The sequence below is a fragment of the Lissotriton vulgaris genome, chromosome 5, assembly GCF_964263255.1.
Source record: "Lissotriton vulgaris chromosome 5, aLisVul1.2, whole genome shotgun sequence".
NCBI lineage: Eukaryota > Metazoa > Chordata > Amphibia > Caudata > Salamandridae > Lissotriton > Lissotriton vulgaris.
Genome location: NC_141693.1, coordinates 1,249,718,546 through 1,249,743,407, shown reverse-complemented (window position 1 = coordinate 1,249,743,407; position 24,862 = coordinate 1,249,718,546). Strand labels below are relative to the sequence as shown.

Genomic DNA, 24,862 nt, shown 5'->3' with positions numbered 1-24,862 from the left:
ATTTTGCACATCACGGAATCGTTTAATTTGTCTCTGCATTCAGCTAAAATGCCAAAGACCTGGAAGTTAACATTTGTTTCTCCTATTCTTTTTTTTGTAATTGATTTTTATTTGATTTTACCAAGAGTCAGAGCAGTCAATACAGTCACTTACATAAACAGAATATAACAAAACAAAAGGATGAAATAAAGAAGGAGGAGAGAGGGGACTTTAAACAAACTGGGATATCTAAAAATGGGACAACAATCATACAGAGAATGAAATGATCAGCTAAGACCAGTGTGACCATATTTTTCCCACTTTTTTGACTGATCGAGGACCCCTAGATTTTACAACTGCAGTTTCACATTCATTAATTTGACGGAACAATTCCCAAAATTCAGACACCTTAAGTGGTGTTAGGTCATCCATACCCAGGCAACACATAGCCGAGCACTAACTACTATGATCATAATTGGTGCACATAGTCTGGGAACCAACCCAGATGTATAATCCAGCATAATTTCCTTATAATTCAAATTAATTTTAATGCCCACATATGCTAAAATCAATTCAAATAGACTATCCCACTATCCTTTAATCTTAAGGACAGTCAACAAACATGTGTACTATATCTGCAGCATAAAGTCTGCCCTTGAGGCATTATGAATGCTCTGATGTCCCAGCCACCCCCCCCCCCCATTTCGAAATATGATTGGGTTTGTCATATAGCATGCAAATTCTCTTACATTGCTTTAATTTAAGACTAACCAAGTCGATTGACTGATTTAAGATTGCTAATGCATCCTTTATCGCAGCAGCTGTAACCACAGTTGCCCAACGCTGGCTCCATTTTAAGGCAAGTTGGATACTATCATCCATAGCACAAGCCATGTATTTCTGATATATCATACTTATGCTTACCATACTTGTTTCCTGCCCAGGTTGGTAATAGCAAGAATGAAAGTCGATTATTTCTTCATTGTTGCTATAATCAATCTTATTTACAATATAATCCCTCAGCTGCAGGTATTTAAGAAAATAGTGCTGCAGGAGCCCATATGCATCCTGTAATGCAGCGAATGTCGGGAACCCCTGTCTATCACACAGCTGCCCCAGGTTAACTATGCCCGGCTGATCCCAAAGCTGCCCAACATTATCATGAAATGTGTCAGGGAATAATGGGCTTTTCAGTACGAGTATGGGGAAAAAGTGGAGCGTCTGCTGGCTCATCAGATCTCTGATAGAAGTGCGAGCAATATTATACACCGGATTATTGGGTATAGTGGTGTAGTATACACCAATCCTCAATCGGTCATGGAGCAATTTGCTATGTTTTATCTAAGGGTGCATTATAGGCCTGATAGTAATAATCACCAGGCTGCAGGCAAGTACTTACAGGAAAGTGGTATGTCCTGACTTGACCCCAGCAGCTAAGTGTTCTAGAGGAAAAGATTAGCCTAAGGGAGGTCGAGGTAGCTATAAGCGCTTTACCTTCAGGGAAGGCAGCCGGAGAAGATTCAATACCTTTGCATTTCTATAAAGTATTTTGAGATATTCTTGCACCAGCACCTTTTCCTTTGGTAACTGCTATTAGTAACGGAGACACTACTCCGGTATCAAGGGGACTGACAAATAGTGTAAACCTTCTGAGGAACGGAGTTCTTATCGACCAATCTTCAAAATAAATGCAAACGCCAAAGTCTTTTCTAAAATTTTAGCTCTGCGTCACGCTCCAGTCATTCATAATTTTGTTTCAGAACAGCAATATGGTTTCATCCCTGGTAGAGATAGTACAGCACATATCAATACTGCAATCGCGGCGTTTGACGTGGCTGGTAAAACTAAGTACAACATAAGTATGATTATGCTGGATGCAGATAAGGCCTTCGACCCGGTTACTTGGGAAGCACTCTGCATGATTATGGATATGTGTGGGGTAGGTAGCCGTGTTATAACACTAGTGCAGACACTCTATAAGTACCTGTTCGCTAAGGTGCTAATGGGCGGCTACTCCTCTTTTTCTTTTTCAATTGGTAGGGGCAGAAATCAGGGGTGTCCACTTTCTCCTTTGTTGTTTGCCCCATATATTGAAACTTATTTAAGACACCTTAATTTGAACAAAGGTATATAGCGTGTTTGGTTAAATGGTATTGGTCTTAAAATAATGGCTTATGCTGACAATGTAGCAGTTTTTGCCTGCAATCCAAGGGACGCTGTTAACGTTATATCCAAGGAGACTGAACAATTTGGTGCCTTTTCCAGTTATAAGGTAAATATCTCTAAGGGTATTTTATATTTTAAATTACCGATTTTTATGATAGGCCTGGTAGAGACTTCTTTATATCTCAGCATACGTTTGTGTAGTCGTGTGGAGAACATAATTGCACTTAATTATGAACCTCTGTTGAAAATGGTCATAGCAAAACTGGGACAATGGCATAAGCTTCCTTTGGGTATCCTAGGTAGATGTAATATTGTTAAAATGAACATATTACTCACGTTTCTCTATCTATTTTGTTCAATACAGCTACGAGTTCCTGATTCTTTTTTTAAACGCCTGGAAAGGGCAGTGAGTAGTTTTATATGGGGCTATAGGAGGTCTAGGTGTTCTATCCATTTCTTGAAGTTACCCTATATGCAGGGTGGATTTAAATTACCGAATTTTAAATTATTCTTCTGGGCATCATTCACTGGACGCATTTGAAGTTTATTGATTGAAAGTAAAGCTGGGCCGATTACATTTAGGTAACAATTAGCACTAGACTCAGGCTTTAGATTTTCTTTGCATAGGCTGATGGACACCAACTACTTCAAGAGGGTGAGATTTTGGTAATAAGAGATATAGCTCGAATATGGCGTGAAATATGCACAAAATGTTCTTTACCATCTGTTCATCCGCTCATTCCGCTTCAGGGCAATCCATTGTTTCTCCTATTATAAAAAAATCTAAGGCAGACCCGACCAACTCTGCGAATTATGGGCCTATTTTGCTCCTTCCTTTTGGAGGCAAGGCTTTGGAGAAGCTAATAAATAAGCAACTTTCTCATTATCTAGAGGACAACCACATACTGGACCATTCACAGCCAGGATTCCAAACAGGGCACAGTACAAAGAACACTTATGGCGGTCACTGATTCTATTAGGATCATGTTGGATGAAAGCTGACCAGCGATGCTGGTATTAATAGACCTATTGCTGCCTCCCACCCTATTCTCTTCCACAGACTATACAATATCTGAGTGCATGCAGAACCATTAGCTTGCTTCAGGGACTTCCCGGAAGATAGAACACAGTATGTTTCTATATATCGCTTAAAATCTAGGATAGTTTCAAAGAACTGCATCTCGCTGCTTTTGTGGAAAGCTCGGGATGCCTAGACTCCTCCCAGCATGGATTTAGGAGAGAATTCAGCACCGAGTCAGCCCTCACCATCGTGCTCGATAAGATCCGTACGACAGTAGATGAGGGCCAGACCTCTCTCCTGGTCCTGCTCGATCTAACTGCGGCTTTTGATACCCTCTCCCCCTCAGTACTTACATCTCGGCTGAGGGAGGTGGGGGTGAAGAACGCAGCTCTGGATCTTTTGACCTCCTTCCTCACGGGGAGGGAACAAAGAGTCAAGCTGGGGGAGTTCCTATCTCCATCCCGACCAGTGCTATGTGGGGTCCCTCAAGGATCAGCACTTAGCCCGACCCTTTTCAATATCTATGTTACCCCACTGGCCAAATTAATAAGATCTTTCGGGATGGAGGTAGTCTCTTACGCAGACGACACTCAAATTGTCGTCTCTCTTCCCCATTCAGATGGACTAATCGCCTCCAAGTTTAGATCTTGTATGGAGGCGGTTGGTCATTGGATGATTCAGAACTCTCTAAAACTGAATGGGGAGAAGACTGAGGTGATGGTGTTCGGGGGGAAAGAAAACATCTGGTCAGCCAACTGGTGGCCTGACTCACTAGGAACATGCCCTTCCCCTACAACATCTGCCAAGAACCTCGGGGTGCTGATAGACCCTGCCCTTGACTTAGGCAGCCAGGTGAGCAGAACCGTCTCCACCTGCTGGGGTTTGATTCACACCCTACGAAGGATCAGGAAATATCTCTCCTTGCAGGCAAGAAAACAAATAGCTGTTGCACTCATCGGCTCGCGTTTGGACTACTGTAATGCACTGTATGCTGGGCTTAACAAAGGCCAGCTGCAGCGCTTACAGGTAGTCCAAAATGCCATAGCCAGATTTGTCCTGGATATTCCCAGACGCACTTCGGCCACTGCAGCCAGGAAAACGCTGCATTGGCTGCCGGTAGAACATCGAATCCGGTTCAAAGTTCTATGCATGACCTACAGAGCCATTGCCAAAAATAGCGACACAGGAATTGGGTCCATCATTTCCCACTATATCCCCCGGAAGGAACTTGCGTTCCTCTGGGAAATTGCGTCTGACAGCCCCCCGTGTACGAAGAGCCAAATGGGGTGGCAGAGCCTTTTCCACTCTTGCTCCTAAGTGGTGGAATGACCTTCCCCTGGACCTGAGATCTCTCCCGTCTTTACAGCACTTCCGCACTGCTCTAAAAACTCTTCTCTTTCGGCAAGCATATATGTAAGGTTTCCTGTCTCCTTCTTTGATCATTCTCTGATCATTTTGTTAGGCGCCTTGATACCTGCGGGTTATTGTCTTGCGCAATATAAATCGCCATTTAATTCAATTCAATTCAACTGTGGGGAGGTTCCTCAAGGGTCTTCCCTGAGCCCCAAACATTTTGATATATAAGTTGCCCTGCTAGCTGAGATTGTGAGATTCTGCATGTTTGAAATCCTGCCTATACGGGCAATATTCAATTGGTAACTCTGATAGGACAGGATCTAGAAGCCACTAAAGCTAGTTTTATTAACTGTATGAGGAAAGTGGCTTCCTGGTTGAATCCGTACTGCTCACAGCTAATGGTGATCAGAGGATTGGTGGCCAGAAAAGATTGGCAGAGGCCCCTGTCACAATAAAGTGGTGTCCTGGCTTCTTAGTGGATTACACACTCTCTATGAGGGAGCAAGTGAACAGTATCTGTGGCTCCTATTTTGGTATCCTACAGCTGCTCAGGAGAGTCTTCCTGTGACTTCCCATTATTTCTAGGAAAACGATGGTCCAAGCATCACAACAAGTTGCCTGGACTATCGTTCAGCTTCCTACCTAGCACCTCATCATTGGAACATGAAATCGAATTCGTTCCTGCCAGAATCTTGTATTGTTTGAGAAAATGTTGAACACCTGTGTATTTTAAGACCCATCTGATTGGCAATCCCCGAGACTGAAACATAAGCGCCGAGATACTCCGCTGCGCTCTATAAGTACGATTAACATAAAGAAGTATTGTAAAATAAAAACAATGCAAATGAAAAGTCAGAGAATTCCTGAATTTAATTCTACTTCAATGTACATGCCAATTGAGGTGCGTTCCGAATATCCCAAGAAAATAAAGATGCAGTCTACAAATGTCTAAAGAAATCTGTAAAACCGACTAACCATTATCATGTCTAAAATACTTCCTTTTTTTAAGTCATAAACATCTAAGCAGAGGTGAGATTAGATTTTGATGTACATAAAATCTTTTCTTGTTATTATCGGAATGAGTGATAATTTGAAATATAAAACAATATTACATTTATTCGCCTATGCAATACGTTTATTATATAATGTGGTAGTGCAGATTAAATCCCACATGAAAGAAGCTTGAGTTACAGCAAAGCAAGCTGTGATACTGAACATAGAACAGTAGGAGGAGGTAAATCTTAGCACAGATATAAAATGTACATTTTGAAAACATTCAAGGATCTACTGGAAAAAGCATAAATAACTTTATGGCAGAAAAAAATGTAAAAAAGAAAGAAATCCAAGGAAAACAATCGAAACATGACGGTTGCTAAGCTAAAAAGTCCGACTAAAAAAACACAAGTGTGCGCTTTTAAATAGCAGACCAGTATTCCACGACATTGTGAAAACAAGCGTGTATTTACTTGGATGACTTAGATTTCAAAATGGCTACCGTAAAAAGAAGGAGCAGTGTGTGTGTGTGTGTGTAAGTTATAGGCAGATGGCCCTGGAGGGGGTTAGTCTAGGTCTGAAGGACAAGATGCAGTCTTGCAAAACAATCTAGCCAAGCAGGGGCAAATGACAAAGAACGAATAAGTGGATATTGAGGTTTGTTGGTGGAATCTTTAGAGTTGCAGTTTTCATCTGAACAAACAATAAATGAAAACATTGGAAGTGCAAGAGGTGCGATGGTGACGCAGCAGACACTGAGCATTTTTGATAGGAGGTTAAAAGTGGGGGAACCATTGTAAAAGAAAAAGGAGCGTGAAAATATGGGGGTGACTAGAGGGGAAATCACACTCCTAACTCGTGGTAGTCAAATGTAAGGTAGTCTCGAGGGGGTCTGCTAACTGATCCAGAACCAGAGCTTAGAGAGACAGCTTTTGCCCTGGGACACCGCTGCTTCCTATAATGCTCCAGGTAGAGCTGGCCTTGCTGCTGTATCTGGAGTCCTTCCCAAATGGGAGTGGTAGGTGAGTGCCTGAACATTGTTCTCAGAATATATGTTTGCAAGCCCTCCTGAAGTGGAAGGAGGGGATCTAGCACATCCACAGTGGGAACAAGGGAAAGCAGGTCCCACAGCTGAATATGCAATATTTATTCCAGCGGTAGGGCCTTCAATCACCAAAAGCACCACAACCCTCACCGCTCCAAATATACGCTTCTCTCGCTTGCTTTCACTTTACATCATCGTCACTCAGTACAAAAGTTAAAATCAGGCCATTCCTCAACTCCAAACCAACATGCTTCAAGCCATACCACACGTCCTTCCTCATAGAATCAAGAGGCATGACTGATGTTTCTGTTGAAACCACTTGGATGGGCAGTCCTTTCTTTTCAACTACCATGATTATTCTTCCTTGCTTTGGTATCATACCTCCTTTTTGTTATCACTTGAGACAAATTCTCATCAAAGCGTGCTTCCTGATGTAGCTCTTCGTATTTCCCATTGTACTTGCCTTCAGTCTACATCACTCCTGCGTGAATCTATTACTTGTCTGTGAATTTCCATAGACAACTTTCTTGAAGCATCTAATGAATAATGCTGGGAATTTTTTTTCAGCACACACCACATGATGATGAGCATCCTGCCAAAAGAGAAATGGACTCTACATCAGCCTTGCAGCTACGAACAATGAACGTGCCCAGCGATAGAGACCAAGATACCTCACAAAATATGTGAGTAATACCAAAATTGCCATATAAACACTATACAAATATGTTTTTTTTTTATATGTTAAACATGCTAAGACTGCCTAGTAGGTAATATGCCTGCTGTAGAAATGTTTTTTACCTCAAGGACATACATTAGTAATCCAATGGAACTACATTAATTTGTCAGATTTCTTTGTTCAATAAAATAAATATTAGAGAGTTTGGTGGTAACATCTTAGTACAACACTTACACATCTCAGTGTCTTTTAAAAACTTTATAAAACAAGTTGTAATCAATTGTTAGTTACTTTTTTTCTCAATGGTACTTCTTTGCTTTCTGTTTTTCCTAACATAAATGTTACCAAATACAAATTTTAATTATATCAGATAATGGGCATGAAAACCCAGACATGCTTGGCTTGATACACAATGATGACAGCCTTTATATTGTTACACATAGTCAGTTGGACGTGCCTATTGCCAGGCCCTGCACCCAAACCCCCGCTATGTACGGCTGAAGAACTATAACCATGAACTGCTAATTACCTCACATGTTACATTGCTCAAGACATGTTCTATGGAATGATTGATAACATCACTGCAATATCTGTGACAACACTCGTGACATCACTGTGAGTGGGTCTGTAAGTGTCTAAGTGGGTCTGGGACATATAGCCAATTCCCAATAGCCCTTACTTTGTCGGGCCATCTGAGAAGTTTGGTTATGGCAGTGACAGGGTAGTCAACGCCATGGCCAAACTATGGTCCACCCGCATTTAAATTTGGGTATCGACCACTATGTTCCCTCTCTGCCAACATATAAATGAGGCCCTTTCTTGTTATTTTTTTAAATATTTATTTATTTATTTATTTTTGACATTTCTAAAGCGCGGCAAATACCCTCAGGCGTCTCGGCGCTGATAATACAGTTACTTGTGGAAAGGAAAGTGGGGGAGGGAGGGGAGTCACTGATCAAATAACCATGTTTTAAGGAGTTTGCGGAAGTGAAGGAGGGAAGGGCTCAGCCTAATGTTTTGGGGAAGAGTATTCCATAGCTTCGGGGCTGCTACCAAAAAGCGGCGATCGCCCCACGACACCGTCTTGGAGCGAGGAGTAACAAGTTGGTTGAGGGTAGCTGATCGTAACAGTCTGCTTGGTTTGTACAGTTGTAGCTGCTCTTTCAGGAAGTGTGGTCCTTGGTTTTTGAGTGCCTTATATACTATGCATAAGGACTTGAAGTGTATTCTGTTACGAATAGTAAGCCAGTGGTATTCCTTTATAGTTTTTGATATTGGCTCATGTTTTGTTTTACCAGAGAGCAAACGTGCCGCTGCGTTCTGAATAGATTGTAGTTTGCTTATGACTCTGGATTGTGCATTAAGGAAAAGACCGTTGCAGTAATCCAGAGTTGATAGCACTAAGGAGCTGACCAAGGTTTTAATTGCTGACTCCGGAAGGAAGGGGCGAATCTTCCTAACCATCTTCAACTTAAGATGAGCAGTGGATACTGTTTTATTAGCATGGTCCATGAAGTTTAGACCTTTGTCGAAGATGGCACAGAGAGGCCATCCGAACCGCTACAGCGGTTCCTGGCAGGCCATTGTAGGGATCAGAGTGCCCTCAAGCCCGTCGGATCTGTGGTGGTCGGTGTCTCCGACCATCACCCCTTCTCCCACCATCAGAATGTCGGGGGCAGTAAAGCTGCGTAGGATGGCGGGGAGACCTCCATCGACAGCGGGTCTGATTAGGTTGATCTTCATTCACCATATGGTTTCTTGAGGTAAGTGATATCTTTGACTCCAATAGAATAGATTGTTCTCTGTTTAATTCAGTTACTAAAAAATACCATAGATCAACTCATGAAAATACTCAAAAAGCATAACATTTAGAATATTAGCATCTTTCTAGGTATGACCTGTCATTTCGTCTGCACCATTTTTAGGTTTGATATGTAATGGCACCTGCACCATTCTTTGTGAAGGTACGGTATTCTATCAATATTACAAGGAGTATGGTTTATCTTCCCTCAGCCATAGGCTCTTTTGGCTAAGGATCTTCAGCCTTAGGCTTGAGACATTGTCAATCGTGTCTTGGATCGTCCTACAGGAGTATTGTAGTGCCCCATTTTTCTATTGGTTGTTTGGGTCCTTCACTTGCCTCCACTGGAATGCATGAGGGACTAATATTATTTCTGAGAATACACTTTTTCATCTTACACCATTAATTGTATACACACAGACGTTTTTTTGAATTGTTTTGCATGGAAGCAGGCTTTTTTTAATGGTTTTCCTTTCGCACAAGAGCAAGTGTCAAATTTATTGATATTGCCAATGCTTGTTTGAATGTAAATGTTCAAGCAACGCCATCAATAGTATTCTGATTGGCTCGCTGGCCCTCAAGCTTTTTTACCACAGCAGAGAATTCCTCGCAATATATTTGTCAGTTTCAGTTGCTACCAACCGCCCATTATAATCTCCAGTGATACTGTCCCTTGTATATAGGATAAATGAGGCCCTTTCTTGTTATTTTTTAAAATATTTATTTATTTATTTATTTTTGACATTTCTAAAGCGCGGCAGATACCCTCAGGCGTCTCAGCGCTGATAATACAGTTACTTGTGGAAAGGAAAGTGGGGGAGGGAGGGGAGTCACTGATCAAATAACCATGTTTTAAGGAGTTTGCGGAAGTGAAGGAGGGAAGGGCTCAGCCTAATGTTTTGGGGAAGAGTATTCCATAGTTTCGGGGCTGCTACCAAAAAGCGGCGATTGCCCCACAACACCGTCTTGGAGCGAGGAGTAACAAGTTGGTTGAGGGTAGCTGATCGTAAGAGTCTGCTTGGTTTGTACAGTTGTAGCTGCTCTTTCAGGAAGTGTGGTCCTTGGTTTTTGAGTGCCTTATATACCATGCATAAGGACTTGAAGTGTATTCTGTTACGAATAGTAAGCCAGTGGTATTCCTTTATAGTTTTTGATATTGGCTCATGTTTTGTTTTACCAGAGAGCAAACGTGCTGCTGCGTTCTGAATAGATTGTAGTTTGCTTATGACTCTGGATTGTGCATTAAGGAAAAGACCGTTGTAGTAATCCAGAGTTGATAGCACTAAGGAGCTGACCAAGGTTTTATTTGCTGACTCCGGAAGGAAGGGGCGAATCTTCCTAACCATCTTCAACTTAAGATGAGCAGTGGATACTGTTTTATTAGCATGGTCCATGAAGTTTAGACCTTCGTCGAAGATGATGCCCAAATTCCTGACTTTAGCTGTCGGGCTTGGAGGGATGCCAAAAGCTTCTGGCCACCAGCTTGATGGCCAGGCTGGGAGAAGAGGTCCGAAGATGACTACCTCAGTTTTTTCTGAGTTCAATTTCAGACAATTGGTGGCCATGCATTCTCCTATATCTAACAGTCCCTTTTTGAATTTTTCTGCCACTTGATCTCCGTCGCCTTTGATAGCTAATACCAACTGGGTATCGTCGGCATAGGAGGTTAGGCTCATCCCGTGTGCTTTGATGGTATTAGCAAGGTCCGACACATAGATGTTAAATAGTGTCGGACTGAGGGATGAGCCTTGGGGAACTCCACATGGTGATGAAAGTGGTGCCGATTGAAAGGGTCCTAAGGTGACGGCCTGCGTTCTTCTGGCCAGAAACGAGGCAAGTAGGTCTCTAGCTGAGTGACAGATACCGAACCCCTCGACACGGTCCACTATCTGTAGCCAGAGACGTTGTTTGAGGGGGGGGGATAGGGGGTTCTGCCCCAGGCGGCACTATTTTGGGGGCAGTTGCGTGATCCTGGTGTCACATGGTGGCAGCGATTATGATTTAATTGGGGACACTGACACCTCCCCAACAAATGCGGCTGTGAATCTGCCGCTGAAGTAGGAGCACTGTCTACACACGTGATGTGCAGTTATGTTAGTGAAAGCGCAAAGGCTGCAGTGCATGCACGCACGTCGCACCATCTAGCGAGTGGTGGTGTTGCGTTGCATACCGTATGGTTCCCAGGGCCGTCAATCTTGTAGCGCGCGAAGGCGCTACGAATGACGACCCTGGGAATCATTTTTATCCAGCCCCTGCGCAGTGCTGCTAAAATGCAGCAGTGACGCGCACCACCACCACGCGCTCTTTTCACAAAGTGGAGTCTCGGCATAGGAGTGCTGGGCGATTTACAGAACCCCTATGGTAGGGGCCCTGCCACCACTATGGAGTGTACAGGAAAGGTAAGCTAAATATTCGCAGCAACCACAAGCAGATTCGTGTGTGTGAAAAACGTTAAACGCATCTGAGTTGCTGGTGTTATTTTAACTGTCTTCGCTCTCTTCCTGATTTACATCCTAGTCTGAGCCTGCAATGCCTCGTATTTTTTATTTTTTTTGGTCGTTATAAATAGCGCAAACTATCAGTATCAGCATAGCCGCCAAGGTTTTAGATTGACATGTGTGACGTTTTCATAATTTCAGGTTTATTATGAGTGACATTTAACAACTATCGAGTGACACCCGAGGAAAATGAAGCAATTAAGATAAGGGGTTCAGTGTCTATAATTTAAGGCTCTCTGGTTGGTACTTACTTGGACCTCGGCCCCGTCCGCAGATAAATCCTGAGTCAGTCCGGCGTGAGTCTGTGGCGAAGGCTGCTGGTGGTCGCAGGCAGCAACTCTGTTCTGCAACTGCTGGCTGCGGCAGGCAGGCTGAGATCACACAAGGCCACAAGACACTGAAACTCCGGTTTCCAATTGCCGCCCTGCCCGGGGCCTCCACAGGTGATTAGACTCCTGTGAGTTCCAGTGTCACTGTCTCAGGTCTCCCCCCTCTGGAGTCAGTCGGTTCGGGCTGAATCAGGAGCGGGCGGGAGTAAAATAAGCTCAGCTAGAATAGTGTCTGCGGTGGGTACGAGCTGCCTGTAGCAAGCTGCGAGCTGTGCCATGATCATTGCGTGGCACTTGGCACAACTGTATCAGAGCGCTTTACATGAGCACGAGTTGCCTTACAGACTGATTTATCTTAACCTTTACTGGAAACAATACAATTTTCCCATTTTACTCGTTCCCAAACTGGGATCATAGCAATTATTATGATGGCTGGCGTTTTGCCTATGGTACTTTAGAATACTGTAGAAGTGGAGGTGAACCGGAAGTGAACAGATTCATCAACAGTGAAGAGACTTTAGTTCTTTAAATAATATAGGGCAAGAGGGAGAAACTGCGTTTGACATTTGAGACGTGAAGTAGGTGAATAGCTTGCTCTGCCAAAACATGTTTTCGTATTGATATCTGTTAAGGTCACCCTTACATTCTCATGCTCGTAATTATTTGTGAGAAATATGATCATGTGATGAATAGTAGAAACTTCTGTATAGTAAAGTAGGAATATGGGACTTGCCTGCACTTGTCCAGGTTGCCTTCAGGTGGACCCCTGATTCTGTGATTCAGAGTATAAATTTTGTCAACAAGCCTTTTCAGACTCAGATTAGCATGTAAGGAAATGTCTTTGACATGTTAAAGGCATACCTTGGTACAATAGCATACAAGTAAGGAGTCTACCCCATTCCATGATTAGTAATAAAGGGTCATGACTGAAAGCACCAGGTCGGGTAGTTCAGGGACAGCAATGGAACCCACCCTGGAAGTAGAGTACAGTAATCGCCTCCTGCTGATGTACACGAACCAGGCTCACCAGGGTAAGGCTTCTAGATGGCAGCTCTGTGATCACTTGTACCATCTACAAAGCTTCCTTTAGAACTTGTTCGACTTAACCATTTTGACGCACCAAGTCCAAATTCGGCTAATGAAACAAACTTGAGATATGGAACCAGATTTTTTGGCACCTTCTTTCAAAAAGATAGTCCCCACTAGAACATCTTTGTCGGCAGAAATGTTAACGCTAAAAGGCATGCCCTGCCATCCTTGACCTAAGTGTCTTAACAGAGCATTAAAACCCCTCAACATGGAGAAGAACTCGAATAAAACTATTTAATATTTGCCCATTAGGGGGATATACTAGCCAATCAGATGAAAGTTAAAGGATTTCCAATGACCTGCAGAGACGAGATACTCATGGATCATCCTGAATTCATGTAGGTTTTGCCGCTGCATGAATCCTTCTCAATGGAACTGACAATCATGTTCATCAGGATTTTTTACCTGTAGTTGAATTCCACTTTAGCTACAAATCCTCCACACCATTAGTGATTGCTGGCGCTGCAACTTTAAAAGGAGAAAGCAGCTAAACCCAATATGGCCTCTCTCCGTAGTGGCAAATTGGCAAGACATCACAGACTGTTCGAGCACAAATCAGAAACTGCATTTAGTAGAACCTTTAGAATCAGTACAGTGGTACTACTCGCATACTACAAAATGCAATTCACAAACCTATCTGTGGAGACCTCTACCTCTACTACTTCTCTGTTTTATGTGCTGAGATCTCCACCCAAGGAGGTATACATTTAAGGTGTAATAACATCTATTCAGAACAACACATTGCCACCGCATATAGTACTCTGGTCATATTTTTGGTTAAATATGCTAGAGGTTGCAAACAAGTCAACCTTGATACCTCTGTACTTATATATTATTGTTGCAAAAAAAACATTTGGGAGACAGAATACAGAACAATGTCATACATTCACCCCAGTACAGAGATCTGTGCCTAAATCCATCGTTTTCTGCTCCCTATGCCATTCCAGTTTGAACCCAGCTATGTGCAAATCAGTCTTGATTTGCACATGACCAAATCTAAACTGGGGTGGCATGGTGAGCAAAAGAATGATGGAAATAACCCAGATCCATGGACTGGTGGTGAATGTTTTGATTTGTTCTGCATTCCCTCCATCTTTGTATGTCTTTGTACTGCTGGTTTATTCAACCGTGTAGGCTTGGTCCGTGTCATGTATGGTAACTTGCATGATCGAGGTAACTATTAGCGGTTATACCACATGCCTCTTGGACCTCTTTCAAGTGCTTGCCATTCTTTTTACCCAGTATTCCCCCCACCCCCGCTGCCTGCCATGGGCGGCAATCTGAGGGATAGCCCCGGGCGCCAGAAGCTCTAGCTACGCCACTGTCTGCAGCTACCCACAACCCTTAAATCAAAAGTTTGCAGTGACACCTGCCTCTTTTTGGGGCACCACAAGAACTAAACACAGTTAAAAGAAAGCCCAAGCTGGTCATTATGGGGCTCACCATTGGAGTGCAGTGAATATTTAATGAACGGCCTATACTGAAGGGGAAAGGCCACCATTTTATTTCTTTTTCTATTATATTGAGGGAGCACCCACAGCCTTCTTTCTTTTTTTATCGCAATGGCAGTGTGGGAAGCCCCCTTCCTCCCTGCCCAGCTGGCTATGTGGCCTCACTTTAAATTGTTTTTTGCTTTAAGTGTGCAGTCTCACTTGGGCACCTACAGTGTATTATTAATTTTATCACAATGGCAGTGCAGGGGTCCCACTCCCGAGCTGCCAAGATGGCTCCCCCCTGCCAGTGCAGTCTGGGGCGGGAGCAGGCATCTTCCTTTTCCCCCTGCCTGGTACCCCATTCATGGGGTGGCCCCAATACTCTTTAGGACCTGGGAATGAGAAGCTGTGACCCCACCAAACATGCATCAGCCTCATGGGAGATGGGGGCATCTATATGTTTTTTGTCTTTATTCGAAGGAAACCGAAATAAGCCCCCAAATCCAAAAATTATCTCTAAATATCTTTGTTGATGTCGTAGGCAGCCAATCAAATATTATGTGCTGATCTGTTGGTCCAGTGGTAGTCCCTCTGTACTATATATGTATACATTTTGAAACTTAATTTTTGAAAACAACTGAATAGATTTACACCAAATCACAAAAAGCATGCTTTATGGGTAAATATCTAGCTTTCTGTCAAATGAAGGCGGGCGGACGTCCCTAACGGAGAAGGAGACCACCTGATATAGTGTCGGGGATCCCAAAGACCATATTACAATACGACCACCACGGTTGCCGTCGCATTGTACATATTTTCTGCTGTGGCGGGTGCTGCTGGTTGCAGCACCCGCCGCAATGGAAAAAAAATGTTTTACATATCCCTGTACTACGTGACAGGCACCATGCGGTTCCTGTCACTTGGTACAGCGATCTGTGGGGGGGCACCCAAAGGAATGGGCCAGGGATAAAGGGGGGGCCCGCTAAGGGCCCCCAATGTCCATCCCCACCAGCCTTTCCATGGTGGGTGAACTTCCATGAAAAGGCTGGCACAGAGGGGCCATCCGAACCGCTACAGCGGTGCCTGGCAGGCCATTGTAGGGATCAGAGTGCCCTCAAGCCCGTCGGATCTGTGGTGGTCGGTGTCTCCGACCATCACCCCTTCTCCCACCATCAGAATGTCGGGGGCAGTAAAGCTGCGTAGGATGGCGGGGAGACCTCCATCGACAGCGGGTCTGATTAGGTTGATCTTCATTCACCATATGGTTTCTTGAGGTAAGTGCCATCTTTCCCTCCAATAGAATAAATTGTTCTCTGTTTAATTCAGTTACTAAAAAATACCATAGATCAACTCATGAAAATACTCAAAAAGCATAACATTTAGAATATTAGCATCTTTCTAGGTATGACCTGTCATTTTGTCTGCACCATTTTTAGGTTTGATATGTAATGGCACCTGCACCATTCTTTGTGAAGGTACGGTATTCTATCAATATTACAAGGAGTATGGTTTATCTTCCCTCAGCCATAGGCTCTTTTGGCTAAGGATCTTCAGCCTTAGGCTTGAGACATTGTCAATCGTGTCTTGGATCATCCTACAGGAGTATTGTAGTGCCCCATTTTTCTATTGGTTGTTTGGGTCCTTCACTTGCCTCCACTGGAATGCATGAGGGACTAATATTATTTCTGAGAATACACTTTTTCATCTTACACCATTAATTGTATACACACAGAAGTTTTTTTGAATTGTTTTGCATGGAAGCAGGCTTTTTTTAATGGTTTTCCTTTCGCACAAGAGCAAGTGTCAAATTTATTGATATTGCCAATGCTTGTTTGAATGTAAATGTTCAAGCAACGCCATCAATGGTATTCTGATTGGCTCGCTGGCCCTCAAGCTTTTTTACCACAGCAGAGAATTCCTCGCAATATATTTGTCAGTTTCAGTTGCTACCAACCGCCCATTATAATCTCCAATGATACTGTCCCTTGTATATAGGATCTATTATGCCCCCAGTTGTTTTAGTTAACACTGCCATCATTTGTAGACCGTTTCTGAGGATTTACACCTGTATTGCACTTGATGATCTTGTGGAATACATTGCCCTTTGCTCGTGTACACTAAGACGACTAAAAATGATTTAATGCCTACTCGCTCAGGGCACACGTTACACTATATACGGGTCTATGTTTTTGGTAAAACAATAAAGGCGGATAAAACCCTGTTGTAAACCATTTTAGGACACTATTGTAAATTTCCCGATCCATGCCCTTATATAGGTATAAATCACCATATCCTTATATAGGCATAGAAATCATTACCATATTTAGGCATAGCTCATGCAGTCCAAATATGGCAGGGCTACTTCCACTAGTTCCGAAAATCTACAACGATTTCTTGGAAAAGTCAGCTTCGGCAGCTAGGGACTTTCCCTTGCTCGAGAACTGACTTGTCCAAGAACTCCTGGAGTTTTCAAAGAACCGAGAGTATTTAATGACGTTATTATGTCCACCTTTACTTCAAACTCGACCACTTCAAGGTATAAATATGCCCACACTTGCCTTAGCAAACACACAGTGGTTTGGAGCAGTTCGACTATCTACTTGCCCAACGCATCCTGCTACAGCAAGTGCCGAAGGAAGCATACCCTCCAGCAGACGCACTGAGAGAGACGCACTTTTTTCTCCTGCCGAGAAATCCAGCTCCAGTGTTTCCAAGCTACCCCTGCGGGTTGTTGGGAAATCGAGTCCAGAGACTGACCTTCTCCATTGTAAACTAAGGTATGGAGCTGATTAGACCCTAAGAAAAATCTTGGACAGATTCTTGGCAAATCGAATACTACATTTATGCTACACCTCACTTACTTCTTCCCTCGTACTAAGCTTAGGTTAGGTACACCGGGGTAGCTGTTTTTTAGAAGCACCAGTTGAGTACTTTTAGCCTCTGTTATTTATGTATGTATTTTTCTATGGTTTAGGAACCATACAATGCTCTTACAGTATTATTTTGTTCTACTTTTTATACTGTATGCGTTATATGTTACAACCAGTTTTATGATTGTAGCAGTTCATTTCTTATGCTTGAGAAAGAAGACGGTTCAATAAATCCTTTTATTGAAAACGCCAGTCTATCTATTTCTCTGCAACTCTGGTGAAACGAAGCATGCACGATTGACTGAGTGAAATATATATCTATTGTATCCACAACTCTGATGATCAGTTTTATCTTGGGGAAACAAAGTTGTCATGTTTATGCGGTTGTCAGAAACAAATCCCTTCTTGTGAATTCGAGAAAGTTTCTAGTGACCTCTGAGCTAGTTGGCACTCACAATTAAGTCTAGTATATTCGATAGAGACCTAGTAGACCTCAGTCCTACGTCTAATCTATGGGATATATTATTCCAATGCGCAGAGCCTTTTGGGAATATAGGAACTACACTACAACCCCCCCTGACGGGCTCTCTACTCCTTTTTAAAAAGTATATGAGAAATATGTTAAATTTCCCTACAGTTTCTTAAATCTAAGTTTGTGCTGCACTTGAGTATACATAGTGAAAAGCTTCCCTACAGGATATTATATTATTCACCACCTAAAAAGAAATTATAGTATGTTTAAGATCTCTCTTGTGGCAACCTCGATTCATTCTAATTTCGGAAGACTTAAAGAATTTGGATGTAAATCAACCTAATATGAATGTACACTTGAAAAGGAATATGTTAATTAATATACCTGAGAATCCCCAGACTTGAGGTGACACTCAGGAAGGTTTGTGAAGTGTGAGTAACACAAAATGACAAAATGACAAGACCTATTGTTGTAAAATGAACCAGCTAAAGACTCCTAGCTACAAACATATGGCCTGATTACGAGTTCATGCATACCTTTCCTTCACCCCAACGCCTTAGAAAGTCCCCTTCTACTCACCGAATTCTGTACCCCCAGCATGCATCTTGTATGATTTCACTATTTGTATTCTTTAGAGTTAGTCTTGTACAGCACATAATTGGCCTTGACTACGTGTGTGCTGTATAAATAGCCAAATACCTACAAAATAAGACTGAGAAATAAGACTGAGAGATTACCTTTTCTTTGAGTAAAAGAGCTAGTGATGTGTGTGTTTACATGAAGTTAAGCACTGAGCCATTTTAGATTTGCCCTTTGTGTATAATGATGGACGGTGAATTGTAGGCAATTGATTGACATAATTATGTCACTTCCTGGCATAAGGGCATAATTCCCTGGCATATAATGGACATTTTGGAGATGTATTGGTAATACATGTAAGGCAGAATCTGTCCACATGTGGCAGTAGTGCATTTGGGTACTTGACACATGACCAGCTGATGTTTGGAGATCAAAGGTATAAAAACAATTGTTTATGAAAACATCAAGCTTTTATTTGGGGAACTCTATTATTTCAATTGTCTATTTCCCTAGGAGAATTGTGCTATAATATTCATTATGCTGTTACAATTTTTATAACTTTTCTGCAAGCGGCTGGGCCCACAATACTACTGGGAAGCAAATCTTACTAGGCAAATTAAGAAATATGCCTTGATTGACTCTTCAAAACCTGTGAAAGGTGTGCCAAAGTATGTAATAATTAGGGTGCACCATGCAGCACAAGGCCATTAAAAATCACGGGAACATTTTGAAAGTAGTGAACCAAAGTGTGTATCAGTTCACTGGTATTTCATGTGTCATATGTCAGAATATCGCTTTAAGAAGATTGTTGCACCATACTATCGCGGGCAAAGTTTCAAGGACCAAAATATCGAGAAAGTACGTGCATTTAGGTAAAAATACTCGTGCTTATTTATAAGCCCCTTGCAATGCCGGTGTGTCCCTTTTTGCCTGGACACGTAAACCCACACACGTAAAGCCAGCCTGCGTGGCTTTTCATCTCCTTGTAGATATGCCCCTTTACACGCAACACATTGCCATGGGTGTGGCAGTGCTCTTTCTATGGCATAAATGTATGTGCCTTCTGGGCAAACTTGCTTTTGTGTTTTTTGGGTGCACAGTCTTTTTTATCGGAGGATGCATGGGTTGATGGAGTTTAGAGATAGCACAACTGGGTATTGTGGTAGATCCTGAAATATAAGAATAATTCATCAGCTAAAATTCAGACCTTCCTGGGAAATCAAGGTGGGTATAGCCTTTGAATTTGAAAAATTGTGCTGTAAAATATGCCATTCAGTCTTCATTTCTGCAAAATGCTCTTTCTTGAGGGTAGCTCCTTTATTCCCTCTGTATAACTTGGTTAAATTTGGTACGGGTAGGACATCTATGGTCTGGCCTCATGTTGGTTTCCAGTACAGCACTGATTTCTCAGTCGGTAAGTCTTCAGTTAGACATTTTGAATGGCTCATCTATGTTGAGAGTGTCTGGAAGAGATGGATGCCTTCGACAAAAGAGACAATAGAAAAATTGTCCCTTCTTGGGTAGTTCACCTTTCTGCCTTTGTTCTGATTATGTCAACAGCATTTGCATTTTAATAAAACGGTTAATCCGTTAATTCTCCTAAATGTTAGTGGTTCAAAACCTGAATCCTTAATGTAATATTTCCTTTCTTTGGCAGTACTGCTGATTTCTCTGAATCTGAGGCCCCCGCAAGATCACGAGTGATTTCTATTGAAGAAGACCCTCTGCCTGAATATCTAACCAATGAACCTGTGCCTCTGAGGAGTGACTTATCGGCTCAAGTGCCGCACGAGTTTGATCATTCCAGTGTTGAAAAACAAAAAAGCAATAAGTACGAGCCTCATTGGCATCAACAGAGTGATCCAGTGTGGTCACCAGAGCATTGGAATGAAGCAAGCATGCACGATAAACCTTCAGAGCCAGACACAAGCCTGGACATGGGTGAATCCGTGCATCACATGTTTCAAGAAGATCACAAGCATGCCGGGGAAGAACCCAGTGCTCTTGGTGACAGCGCCCTTGAAAGGACTTCTGAGCAGGGAAGAAACCATGAGAAACTCGAGGAGGAAACAGCAGCAGAAACAGAACCTTATGTCTTTAAAAAAGTCCAGTCACAGAGAAATTGGGAATTTCATGTCAACAGTGAAGCCCAACCTTCTTCTGAGTTAAGGCAGAAGGATTCCTCTGAAGAAGCACTTAAAGGAATGGTGGAACACAATCCTATCCCCCATGACCAGGATGATAGTGCACCACTGATCGAAAACGTGCTTTTTCACACTATCGATGAGCACACCTTGTATCAAGATACTCACAAGCATGCAAATGAAGAAATAAAGGGCCTTGGTCACGGTGACCATAAAGTGGCTTCTGAGCAGGGAGAAAACCATGGGCGGCTCGAAGAGCCACTGGTAGAAGTAGCAGAACCCTATATCTTTAAAAAAGTTCAGTTACAGAGAAATTGGGAGATTGCCATTGACCCTGCAGCCCAACCTATTTCCGAATTTAGGCAGAATGAGACCCCAGAAGAAGTGCTTACAGAAATAGCACAGATCAACCCTATTACACATGAAGAAGGCCATAGCTGGACGCAGATCGAAAAAGCTCTTGTGCACAATGAGGGGCAGGCGGATTCTGAAGAAGAAATGCGGGAAGATCGAGTTATACAAGCAATGCCCAACACGTACACTCTTGTATGGGATATTGAACCATCTGCTGTTTGTGAGCAGGCAGAACTGCAGGCGAAATATGAGGATGTTCCAGAGGAAAACGCTTCAATATCCCAGGCTTCTCTCATTGAGCAAGAGATTCGCCAGACCCATATGGCTCAAGCGATGGCTTTAGAAACACCTGTATCTAGTAATAAGAGTAAAAAAAGAGTAACTTTTACGACCAGTGTACTGGAAAGGCTTGCCAAAGCTGGGGTTGAAAACATGGACGAACACGATGAGAAAGAGGACCCGGATATGTATGGAGATCGCCAGGAAGATTTTATAGAAAGTACTAAAGCAAAGCATTCTAATACAAAAAATATGGAAAATAGATCCTTAGACAATAAGGGATCAGCTGCAAACCTTTCAGCGCAGAAAGCACCTTTAGCTTTGCACACCATGCAAAACCCAGATTTCGTTTACAAGGTTTTGTTTATTGGCAACTCAAGCGTTGGGAAGTCGTCTTTTTTGTATCGTGTCCATGATGGCATCTTCCGCCCCGACATAAATGCTACAATTGGTAAGTATGGGTCACCTTCACAGGAATAGAAATGGAGAAAAATATAAAATATATACAAAATATGATTAAACAAAAAATTTAATGAAAAGCATAATACCAGAACATGGATACTCACTGACAAGTGCTGAAGGCCAGATTCCAACAATAATTATTTGTTGAGTCAAATTGTCATATTTGCTTGTGATAATGAAATTCAAGTCTTGAGCATGAGTGCCGGCACTGAGTACTCATGGTTCTCAATAACAACAAAGTGGGACAGAACCTAGATAGTTGTCTGGCCTTTTATTTGGCTCCAAAAGTAATATTGTGATTTACTTCCCCATGCTACTTTGAATTATCCTTGAACTCTTTCTGTACATTTTAATTCAATTATTATAGATTAGAGAAACAAACAGTCCTTTATTTTCTGAGCTGTCTTCCTTTGGCTAAGCACTTGTAATATAATGCAGTACAATACAATGTAATACATTACAATACATTACTATTCAGTAAAATACAATACAATACATTTCAATACAATACAATACAATGCACTGAGTACTTTTGAAATACTTAATTTTGAAGCTAAGAACTCATACAAACCATGCAGCTTTCTATCCAGCTGCATTTGAGCATTCAAGATCTTCCTAATTTCCTACTATATATTAAGGAATACACAACGCGTCATAGTCTGAAGCTTTTTGTGATTTGAATGTTGTTTAGGGCTGACATTATGAAGTAATCCATGTCTCGTTCAAAAGGCGATGAAATACTTGAAAACTGGAGCTGGCTAGAGAAACCATATAATTGGTCATCATTTGGTATGTTTAGCGCTTGTGTGAGTCACGTATTAATGCTTGTGATCAGTTTTATATGCTTAGCAAAGACGCATCAGAAGGTCTTATGTTCTGTATAGGGGGCGCCTTCAGTGACTAAATAACTACCTCTCTACAGGCTTGTTCGATACATTCCGCCACCTTTTTTTTACCCCGGCATACTTGCTATATCATAGGCACAGGGTTTATTTCTTTTTAGAGAGACTGGGGGCACTCCTTTTTTGTGCTTTATCAAGTATAGTAAGTGCTATATATATGCAATTTAAATGCAAGATACATGCAAGATATGGCATAGTGTTTGAACATATGGCTGATGACAGCTTGTTTAACCTTTACTGGTAACTTCAGCTTGGTGAACTACCCTCTACCTACTTGAAAGATCACCATCCACCACTGATATTCCTCAGCACATTCTAAGTACTTCAAACAAAGCAAATCAAAGTATATTTTAAAGTTTTAGTCATAATCATTCCGGTCCATGAGGTTGTGAGATTTGGTCCTCTGGCAACATACAAAATATTTATAATGTAGATAGGAGCTGCACTCTTGGTAGTGAACTTTATTGGTCATACAGCTCACCATCTCATGGGAGCTTAACAATACAGAGGACAAATGTGTTTTGTGATCACAGTCATGGATTCCCTTCTTAAGGAGAGATGTTGAGTGGAGTGTGATTTACGATGAAAGGGAAGCCATAAAGAATAACATTACTCCATCAACATGAGAGAGGAAAAGTGACTCCACTACAGTGCGGATGTTCTCAGAGTGCATCAGAGGTTTGATTCTAAGCATTTGGTGTAGTTAAGAACAAGCGGATGTAATGAAGTTGGCAATCTAATATATGATGCTTTACAGTGAAGCATATGGAGTTTAGCAAATGTGGGTCAAAGGCGAACAGGGAAGAGCAGGCTGACTAAGAAGGAACAAGAAGAAGGAAGAATTTTGTTTTTCTAGTTTTAGCTGCAAGGAGAAAGTAGTCATCAATTCAACTGGCTGGTGAAAATAGAGGTAAAAGCTTCAGAAGTCAGAGTTTTCCTTAGCAGCGCTGTCAGTACTAAGTTAAGGATTTGCAGTGACTGTTATTGTTTCACATTAGAGGTATTCTGTTTGGTAGGGAAATCTGAAGAACTCCCACCTGGTTGGTCCATTTGAAGGGCATGTACCACTTAGGAAATAGTCGGACACAAGCTACTCGCCTGTTAGGTCTAGCCAAAGGTTTTAATCATTCCAACTTGAGTGCAATCCCTTGTATATATTACATAAACAGACAGGTTTTCTTTGAAAGAAAACATGTAAAGCAACAATACTTAACCTGTTGCAACACCTACTCAGGGGGGTTGCAACTGCTTAGAAAATTAAATAATATTAACAGATTAATAAAGTGTATATACATTTAGAAGGCAAATGCAAAATTAGGAGATTTACAACATTCTGTGAATGTGAAGGAATTTAAAATTGTAAGCTAAAAATGTACTTGGTATCCACAGATAGATTTGTGACGGCATTGGAAGAGTATAGTATGAACCATGGGTGGCCTCAATTGAACTTTAAAAAGCTCAAACCTTCCCCTTATTATTACATTTTCGTTTTTTTTATATTTGTAAATTAAATAAATGTTTTATCATTTGTGTAGTGGTTTGATCAAACCTTGTTTCTGTATTTTTGTGTATAGTTTTGCAGTTCAAATCAACGAAAGTGCTTACTCAATTGGGGTCCCCTGATTCCAATAATGCGTTGGTATGGGTTCTGGGGTTTCAGTAATGATTAAGTGGGTGTCCACGGAAGTCAAATGGTTAACAACCCCTGGTGTAAAGTATTGTGACATACCAAAACAGTTAAAAGTCAACTACAATACAAGAAAAATCACAGTCCAATTTTTAAAGATAGAAAAAAATAGTGGGCAAAATGACACCGAAATGACAAAAATCCAATAAGGGAAACTGGAAATTTAATTTTTTTAAAGATGTAAGTGAAAAGCGATAGTGATAATCTACGGTGACAGTTGACTGGGACCTATGTATGATTTCAGGCTGACCCCGATGGAGCGTTGGTCGGATACACTAAGTAGGCTTATTCCAGTAGGAGATTCTAACTTGAGAATTTGTCTCTGAAAGGGAAGTTAAAATCTTCAAGCGGGACAAGGGTTCATGGTTAATCCAAGCAGAGTTTCGCAATGCCAGGTTGTCATAGGTACCAGTGAAGCAGTTGTTTTTAAGTGGGAAAAGCTCTCTGCGGGGAAGTTCAAATTTCACGCCTAGGTCTCGCCCTGGAACAGGGACAGAGACTCTATAGCTGGCGGATGCCGGGGAATGAGGGACAAGAAACTGGCACGATTTTTAGCATTCGGATTTGGCTGCGCGAACGCGCACGTTCCGTCCTGCGCCGCCCTCCCAGCCTACTGCGCATGCGCCGCCCTCCCAGCCTACCGCGCATGCATGCACACAGACACAGACACACACAGACACACACACACACACACACGTCGCAGACAGACACTCGCTCACACACACAC

The 24,862-nt window shown here is 42.1% G+C and overlaps 1 protein-coding gene across 3 annotated transcripts in view; it reads left to right on the top strand.

Moving 5' to 3' along the window:
* Window positions 1-24,862, top strand: part of RAB44 (RAB44, member RAS oncogene family) — a 450,865-nt gene that overhangs the window by 288,396 nt on the left and 137,607 nt on the right. For all 3 annotated transcript variants that reach the window (XR_015295992.1, XM_086923095.1, XM_086923096.1), the window contains exons 10-11: window positions 7,128-7,243; window positions 19,965-21,535. Coding sequence is in view for 2 of the 3 variants with exons in the window: in XM_086923095.1 (XP_086779221.1) it covers window positions 7,128-7,243; window positions 19,965-21,535 (1,687 nt within the window). In the remaining variant the exon portion in view is untranslated. The remainder of the gene's footprint in view (window positions 1-7,127; window positions 7,244-19,964; window positions 21,536-24,862) is intronic.